Source organism: Hipposideros armiger, unplaced genomic scaffold, assembly GCF_001890085.2.
Source record: "Hipposideros armiger isolate ML-2016 unplaced genomic scaffold, ASM189008v1 scaffold_242, whole genome shotgun sequence".
Classification (NCBI taxonomy): Eukaryota; Metazoa; Chordata; class Mammalia; order Chiroptera; family Hipposideridae; genus Hipposideros; species Hipposideros armiger.
The window spans coordinates 818,707-828,112 of NW_017731592.1; the positions used below are offsets into that span (position 1 = coordinate 818,707).

Below are 9,406 nucleotides of genomic sequence, written 5' to 3' on the forward strand. Positions count from 1 at the left end.
GCTGTAGAGGGCAGTGTCACTGGCCCTCATATGTGGGATCCGAACCGGGGCCCTCTGGCGTCCCAAGCCAGCTCTTAACCAATACGCCACTCAGCCGGCCCATATGTATTGTCTTGAATTGCCTTGTCCACTGAACTGCCGGCTTTGGAGCCATTTCTGTGTCTGCACTCGAGTCCCCGTCTCTTTACTGTCTCTACTTCAGCGTGGGGACAGACCATGGTGCTTTAGCTGGCCTGCTGTGATGGACACTCAGGTTGTCCAAAGCTTCACATGACCACAAACAAAGCTAAAATGAACATTCTTGGGATAGGACAGGCACATTTTAGATTAAAAAAAAGTGACCTAATGATGTCTTCAACTTACCCTAAAATAGTTCAGTAAATGTGGAGAGAGAGAAACCAAACATTGGGCACACCTGGATGAAGGGTATGATGAGTTCTTTGTATTATACTTACAACTTTTCTGGCACTTGAAATTGTATCAAATAAAAGGTTACCCCAAATATCACCTAGCTGTCTGCCTGAGAAACTATGCCAACTTGCTCTCCTGCCCAGACGCTCCTCACTTTGATTTCTCAGGAGCCCCCATTTTCTGGGCTTACCTGGGTTTTCTCCCCACAGGTGCTGAAGAACCTGCAGGTGATCGTGGAGGACAAAAATGACAATGCACCTGTTTTTCAGAACGCCGCCGGTTTCTCCATCAACGTCAGTGAGGTAACATCTGCCTTAACGGTGTGTGTGTGTGTGTGTGTGTGTGTGTGTGTGTGTGTGTGTGTGTGTGTGAGAGAGAGAGAGAGAGGGGGGGGGCAGGCATCCTAGAAGCTCTTCTCAGAGTGGAGAGGGCCAGAGACAGTCAGCAGGTGATCCAGGATCGGGAAAAGCACCTGCTAGAAGGGGTGGCTGCTGGAACAAAATTTAGGGGGATGTAACCCCATGGACAATAGGTACAGCAACATTTGGCAATTGATTAGACTGCACTGGAATTCTTTCAGCTATGAAAGGGAAAAAAAGGAATTGATTTTCTTGTATCTGAAAAATTTGGGGTATATCTAGATTTAGGTATGGCTGGATCCAGGTACCCAAACCAGGTCATCAAGAAGAGATTTCTCGCCACCTCTCAGCTCTGCTTCTCCTGTTGCCTCCATCCTGGGGTAGGGGGGAGGTCTCCCTTGAAGTGATAAAATTCTCAGCAGCTCCAGGCTCATATCCCACCAGCTTTGTAGCTTCAAAACAGACTGTTTCTTTCTCAGTGGTGACAGCCAAAACCTTAGGGCTGATTCTCATTAGCCCATTTTAGGTCATGTGCTCATCAATCTAGGGGTATGAAATGATCTGATTGGTTAGGTCAGCATCATGGGCCTCCCCATCTAGTAAGGGGAGGTAGCCCCACTGGCTTCCTGGCTGTGCCTAGAACACTCCACACGCATCCCCACCTCAGAGCCTTTGCATCTGCTGTTCCCCTGACTGGACCATCCTTTTCTTGGAGCATCGTGTAGCCAGCTTCTTCCTGCCATATAGGTCTCTGCTCAGGTGGCACTTTCTCAGAGAAGCTTTTCCTGACCGCTCACCTTAAAGCAGCCCTTCCCCAGTCACCCTCTCTCACCTGGCCCTGGGTGGGGAGAGTTGCCCTAGTGGTCCCTATGCAGCAAACAACGCCACTCCCAAATCTTCATTACCACGTGGCTTTGATGACCCATGAGGTTAGGGCCCCACGTGAGGCCAGACTAGGCCTGTGAGGTCCAGACAGCCATTCGACAGGCTCTGAGGAGCACCTACTACGTGACAGATACCGTCCTTGGTGCTGAGGGTATCTGGCGAACAAGACAGGCCTGGTTGCCAACTTCAGTAGCTCGCATTCTAGTTAAGAGCACAGACACTAATCAGGGAAACATTAAATAAGCGGGGTTATTTCAGATGGAATTGAGCTCCGTGAGCCTCATGGAACGGCCAGGTGAGAGAGGGTGACTGGGGAAGGGCTGCTTTAAGGTGAGCGGTCAGGAAAAGCTTCTCTNCTGCAGCCTACGCCGTCGCTGGCGACTCATGGCAGCCCAGCTCCAGGTTGAGCTGTTGTTCAGCATCTTAGCTGTGGAGGGCAGTGTCACTGGCCCCCATATGTGGGATCTGAACCGGGGCCCTCTGGCATCCCAAGCCAGTTCTTAACCGTCGCTCCACTCGGCCGGCCCGATAGTCCCATTTTTTAGAAGGCAAACTGAGAGGCAGAGAGGAGGACAAAAGAGCTCCTGGGTATGGCTGTGCCATGTCTGGGGGCTGGAGTAAGACTGTGCCTCCTCCACTCTCGTGCCTGGGGCTGCCCAGCACAGCGAGGCCTGAGGAATGGACTGGCCTGGGCACTGTCAAAGGCAACTCCATTCACCTCTTGTCCATTTGTACCTGCTCTGTCTCCTGCCCGTCGTGGTCCCAGGAGCTTAGGCGACCAGAGGAGGGGTCGCCAATGCCTGAACATGGCTCCACACCTGACCTGGCCTTAGAGGGTAGAAAGAATTTGCACGTTCTATAAGGCAAGGGAAGGCATCCAGGGCAAAGGGGACACATATGCAAATGCCTGGACAGAGGACGACCTAGGGTGTGGACTGAGAAAAGGAGCATTCAGTGTCACCGGCCAGAACAGCTTTATGGGAAGAGAGACCCAGGCCTTGTGAGGACCTAGCCTGCCAGGCTGAGGGCAGGGAGCATGTCCAGCAGCCAGTGGGAGCCATGGCAGAGGTTTGAGCTTAGAGGTGGCTGCTACCCAGTGGGAGGGGGGGCAGGTTTGTCCTGTGCCCTCCCCAGCTCACACAGACTGTACAGTTTTCTCAGTGACTGAATCCAGAGGATGACAGCACAGACTGTAGGACTTTGGCCTCATTATGATCAAATGAGTGTGTGCTTATAAAGGTCTCTGTGAGAAGGAGATTGTGGAAGCCCAGGGCTGACCCAGGCAGTGCAGGAAGGAGAGAGGCAGGACCACAGCAAGAAAAGACATGGCACTGGTAGTCAAAGGGGTGACATCCCAGCTCCGCCCCGACTGGCTGGGGGACTTTGGGCAGGAGCATTTCTTTTCTGGGACTCGGGCGTAACGGGGGTTGACCACCATCTCTTCCTCCCAGGGGTGGGGGGGATGGTGAGGACCAGGTGCAAAGAAAGACTGTGTGAGCCCTATGCAAATGTCAGGGTGGTTATGCTGTTCTGAGTAAGGTGTCTGGAGGCCCTGTGAGAGTGGGAGGGGGGAAGCTGGAAGAAACTTTGATGAGCGATGCATAGCTGTGTGTAGGAAGGGGGCCTGGCCTTAGAGGGTGGAAAGAATTTGCACATTCTATAAGGCAAGGGACAACATCCTGGACAGAAGGGACGCACATGCAGGGAGGGTGGGGGACCCCAGGAGGCATGTGTGTGTGGGGCTCTGCAAGCCTAGGAGGAAATCTGGTTGATGAGAAAGGGTGAATCAGAGAACTAGAAAGAGAGAGCACAGATTTCCTGCTTTGGGCCCTGATCCCATTGCTGACTGGGCCACATCCCTTCCCCTCTGGGACCACGGTGTGCTGAGGACCAAATGGTAATGGGACAAAGTGCCAGACACAGCATGTGGCCGGGCCAGCTCCCATCCCCTCAGGGCTGGACCTGGGAGCAGGAGTCTCCTGTCCTTCCAATTGCACTGAGGTGAACTTTGTCACTGTGGAGAGCACACTGCATCCCCACGGCTGCACACTGCATGACTAATTGTCCTGTGGCTGCTGACTCACCTCTGAAGGAAGGGACAGGAGAGAACAAAAGAGGTGAGGGAGTCAGGTCCAAGATCACATCCGAGGAGATGCCAGGACTAGCTTCATCCAGCCAGTGTTAAAATGCCCTGGATTTTGCCACACAGTGGTCACCAGCCGCCCACCACCATCACCACTGCCCAACTCCATTGCATCTCTACTGTCAGCTCACCACCATCATCATCTCCACCTCACAACCATCACCACCACCCGCTCCATCTGTCTCTCCACCCTCATTATCACACACATTATCAGTGAGCGTGTCTATCCCCATCTCATCACCACCATCATCAATCAATCACTGCTTCCATCCCCACTGCCATCCCTGCTACTCCCAACCAAACTGCTGTCCTGGTCCCCAGCCCCGCCTCCATGACCAGCTCCAGGACACCTCTGTCACTACACTTGACCTCGACTCCTTCATGCCAGCACCTCCACAGCATCGTCTCCATCTCCCTGAGGACTGTGGCTCCACACATGGGATTCTGAGGACTGAGGACTTATTAATTCCTCCAAGCAGCCTAGTCCATTAGCATTTTCCAACCTGGCTGAGTGTAGCCTGGCTGTCTAGCATGTGGGTTGTCCCAGCTATCATGGCTGGGGACTTTGGCAAGCCAGCAGTTTTTAAAAATCCCCTCCCACCCCCCCACCCACCCTACACACACACACACCTCTGAGCTGTTGTTCTCAGTCTAGTTGTGGAGGATGCAGCTCACTGGCCGGTGTTGGTATTATGATCATTGCGCTCTACCTGGCTGAGGCAGCCTGTCACTGGCCGTCTACCGGCTGCTCACGGCAGCTCACAGCAGCTCACGCCAGCTGCTGGCCACTCACGGCAGCCCAGTTCCAGCTCCAGGTTGAGCCATTGTTCACAATCTTAGCTGTAGATGGCCCAGCTTACTGGCCCATGTGGGAATCGAACCAGCAACCCTATTGTTCAGAGCTTGCACTCTAACCAACTGAGCTATCCTGCCACCCAAGTCAGCAGTTTTCACAGCCACTTTCCAAGGGGCAGTGGTTCAAGTCACACTGCAGGTAGTGACCGAAATACAGTCCATGGCTTCATCCACACACAGCCCACCCTGTCCCTGACCTCTGCATTCAGTCTCAGGCCACTGGCGTGGTGATGGGCACAGGGGAGAGATGGGAGCAGTTTCCATGGTGACTGCACTGGCAGTAGCAGGCATAAGGCAAAGATGATCCCGCAAGATGCAGAAGGAAGGGATTTGCATTTGCTGAGCACCTACTGTATGCCTGACGCTGAGCTGGCTCATCCCATTCTCATTCATACCTCCCCCCCGCAACTATTTATTAGTTATCTTTCCCATCTTACAGATGAGAAGGGCAGAGAAGGGCAGTCAATGCCCAGTGAGGCTCTGCTGCTTCTCAGCTCTGTGAACTTGAGCACTTCAAACTGGAAAGGGCGTGCAGTGTTGAGGGAATGAATTCTGGCCCAAAATACCTGTGTTCAGAGCATGGTCTTGTCATTGATTCTCTGTGTGGCCTCAGGCAAGCCCCTTACTCTCTTAGCCTTGGTTCCCTAGCAGCCACCTCAAAGTTATAGGAATAACAAGTCATGTGCTTGAATCAATGCCTGCTACACAATGGGCCCTGAACTCTGGGGTCAAGTTCAGGGTCAGTCTCAGGCTGGGTCTCTGGACCAAACTCAGCTACCCTGCTCACCCTCTTGGTTTTCCCCAATTCCCCTTACCCTGGAACATCTGGAAAATGGGCAGAGGGTGATAGAGGCCTGGGGGAGAATCGCCGAGTGGTGGATGGGCCTGGGTCAGACCCACACAGATGAGATCTCTTCCCTGATGCCTCTTCCCCCAGGTCCTTTCAGACGTGATGGCTTGGCCATGGCTGTCCTGCCTCCTGCTTCCTGCCCTCATCATGTCTGGTGGGTGCCTCCCCTCCCTGGGGACCCTTGGCAGAACTCTGCAGATGGGAGCGGCTCCCTCTTCAGCAAACACCCAGCTTCTATGACCCAGCCCTGTGCTTGGCTGCCCTGGGGAGGTCTGGGGAGGAATACAGGCCCAGAAGGGTGAGCTGGGCTGAACCCTGGCCAGTGAGGCGGCTGTGGGCTCCCACAGAGGTACATGGGGGTCAGCTTTACAGTGGTGTCCAGACGTTCTAGCGCTGTGTCCCTACAGTGGCAGCCAACGTGCCCCCGCAGTTTGCGTCCAACATGACGTCAGTGAGCCTGCCCGAGGACCTACCAGTGGGTGAGTAACCGTCCCTGTGCCCAGACTGTGCTAAACCCTTTTCCACAAGAGAGTCCCAGGGGCTCCCATGTGGGCTTGCTCCCCATCCTGCAGCTTCAGGGCGCGTCATTGGGCAAAGGTGGCCTGAAGGGAGTTTGTTCCAGAAGTTTGTTTGAACCTCTTCAGCATTTGGGTCGAGGGCCTCTCACACAGCATCAATAAATCCAGACTCACCCACAAGAACGGTCCTCCCATTTTCTATCTCTTTCAGTCTTTCTGGTTTCTCCTAGGCGAAAGTATCCATTTGGTCCCATTACTTTTTTTTTTTTTTAAAGATTTTTTTTTTAAATTGGGGAATTGGGGGAGGGGAACAGGCAAGTTGCTAGATTGAAGAACAAAAGGACAGCCATTACTTCTTTTTGTGTGTGTGTGTGAAATAAACATTTTTTAAAAATTAGTTTCAGCTGTACAACACAGTGCAATAGTTATACTTTTTACCCCTCTAAGTGACAACCCCCCTCCCCCAATCCGCCGCCCCATTCCCCCCCCCATATGATACATATCTATTACAATTCCCTTGACTCCACTCCCACACTGTACTCCGCGTCCTGTGACCACATATATATATATTCTATTATAGTTGACATACAATATTATACAACATCAGCTTCAGGTGTACAGTGCAGTGATCAAGCCTCTACCCCATCCATGAAGCAGTCTCCCTAACAAGACATGTGACCATCTGACACCCTACAAAATATTTACAACATTATCAATTATATTCCTCGAACTGTCTTTCATGTCCCTGTGGCAATATTGTAGTTACCTATTTATGCTGTCTAATCCCTTCCCTTTCTCCCTCATCCCCATCTTCCTCCCAACTAGCAGCCATCAGTTGTTCCTCTATAACTCTGAGACCATTTCTGTTTACTTTGCTCGTTCATTCAGTTTTTTAGATTCCACGTATAAGTGAGATCATATGGTATTTGTCTTTCTCCGACTGACTTACTTCACTTAACATAATGCTCTCTAGGTCCATCCATATCGTTGCAAATGGTACGATTTCAGGCATTACTTCTTTTACACCTCTCACACTGGCTAATCTCCCTCCACCCCTGCTTGCTTTTTTTTTTTTTTTTTTGTCAAACAAAGAGAAAGCAGGCTTTAGGCTCAGCCTTTCATCACATCTGGCCAGAAGTTAACACCTTTGCTTTGCTCTTATTGCCTTTGTTTGTAGAGTTATTTTCTATCTATGGCAAAGGAGGTGAGTTTTCCATTTACAGTAGTGATCTAATGCTTGTTTTTAAAGTAATTGTATTTACATGAAATAGTAAGTTGACTAAAAGAAGGGTTATAATGAGACATGGGTATGGTAAAGATCGTGGCAGTATACAGGAGTGAATAACGTTGGGATGAAGCCATAGGGACTGGATCCCAAATTCCCAGCAGGCAGAATATGGGCTGGGGAAGCAGAAATGATAGATGACTGTATTCATTGGGGTGTAGGGTCAGCTGCGCATAACAGACCGCCATACCAGAGGTGTAAACAAGGTCAGGGCTTATTATTCTCACATGGCCATCTAGAGCTGGGTCCAAGGCTGTCGGAGGCTTTGTTCCCTCATGCTGTTCCCTGCTCTGTGCTTCTGGTGTCAGGTACCCACCCTTCGATCTCCAGGCTCTGCCTTCCTTAGGGTATGGCTCTCTTCCACGTGGTCCAGGATTGCTGATGCCACTCCCCATTCCAGCCAGCCAGAGGAGGAAGGGGCCAAGAGGGCTGTCCTTTCTCATAGGGACAGGCTCCAGGTTTTATCCTTGTTACTTCTGCTCACGTCCCATTGGCCAGAATTTAGCCACATGCCCATGCCTAGCTGCAAGGGAGTCTGAGAAACGAGGTCTTCTTCTGCGTGGCCAAGTGCCCTGCTCAAAATCCAGGGTTCTGTTAGTCTGAGAGACAGGTGGGGGACAATCTGCATTCAGCAGAGTTAGAATTGGGACCCCAGATAGCTAAAGCTACCAGATGAAGGAAAAGACTGCATCAAAGAAAGTGAAACGCAGATCCTGCCCTGTGATTCAGAAGCCGGGTCTGGGTACATGAGGAAGAATTGGGGATGGGCTTTGTAGCCTGGGCATCCCTGTCCCATCTCTAGGTGCCGAGGCCTTTTGGATGGTAGCTAAGGACCTGGACCAAGACCCTCTGACCTACGGGATTAGTGGCTCCTTCGCCTACTTCTTCAATGTCACCCCGGCCACTGGGGAAGTGAAACTGGCCAGCGCTCTGGACTATGAGGTAAAGAACAGTGGCCTAGGAAGGCCCCCTGAGGCAGACAAGCAGGCACGGAGGGCCCTGGGAGCCAGTGTCCCAGTGGTAGTTTCCCTGCCTGTGCTCTCACCTTGACTAGGGGTTTACCTTGGTCCCCTTCTCTCCTCCTGCTGCAGACACTCTACTGGTTCACAGTCACCATGTCCGTGAGCGACAGTCACAACAACCCAGTGAGTTGGGGTGGGGTGTGGAGGGGGGGGAGGTCCAGAGATCAGAGGTCAGGGGACTGGGGCCCACTCCTGACTGTATCCCCCACCTGAAACAAACAGAGATAGCCCCAGTTAACAACAATAAAAATTGAATGTTTACTTTTATCAAAATTATACTTGTCCACTTTTTGTTACACAATATTACCAAGATTTTAATATCTATTATTAATTTAATTATATAAATACATTGTTTATATTATAAATATAACTAATTATATTATTGATTAATATACATATTAATAAAAAAGCAAATGCCAAATACCTTCCTACTCTATCTCCTCTGAGATGATCACCTTCAACTCCTTTGGCTGCATGTGTTGATATCAACACTCATATTTCTAAGTAACACACTTATACCACTGTGCCTTGTATCTGTGAAAGTTGAGGGTTCTATCTCTATAACATATTCTCCAAACCCCATCCATTAAAAGAAAAGTTGTTTCAATGACTTGGATATTCAAGAATATATTCTCTTTGTAAACATCTAAAAAATTGCAGATAAAGGTCAAGTCCCTTTGGGCAACCCTTCCAGCCCACTGCCACCTAAAGTGTCCACCCCATTGTGTTCTTTTGTTTTCTCACTAAGTGTTCACATACCTATATGCATCCACAGAAGAAAGGTGGTAGGTTTTTGTGCATTTTCTAAAACCCATGTGGGACCCCACTGTACGTATTGTCTTTTTTTTTTCTTCTTAAGGTTTGTATTGGGGAATTGGGGGATGGAAACAGTGCTGGGGAATTGGGGAAAGGGGAACAGAAAAGTTGCTGTCCTTTTGCTCTTCAGTCTAGTTGTGGAGGATGTTGCCCAAGTTGGCACCATCATTGCGCTCTTCCTGGGCGAGGCAGATCAGTCGCCAGCTTCTGGACGGCCACTCACTGCGGCTGCTGGCTGCTCATGCTGGCTGCTGGCTACACA

The 9,406-nt window shown here is 50.7% G+C and overlaps 1 protein-coding gene across 1 annotated transcript in view; it reads left to right on the plus strand.

Moving 5' to 3' along the window:
* Positions 1-9,406, plus strand: part of CDHR2 (cadherin related family member 2) — a 53,022-nt gene that overhangs the window by 16,385 nt on the left and 27,231 nt on the right. The window contains exons 3-6 of the mRNA XM_019655551.1: positions 5,591-5,657; positions 5,911-5,982; positions 8,109-8,248; positions 8,398-8,526. Coding sequence (XP_019511096.1) covers positions 5,606-5,657; positions 5,911-5,982; positions 8,109-8,248; positions 8,398-8,526 — 393 coding nt within the window. The 5' untranslated portion in view covers positions 5,591-5,605. The remainder of the gene's footprint in view (positions 1-5,590; positions 5,658-5,910; positions 5,983-8,108; positions 8,249-8,397; positions 8,527-9,406) is intronic.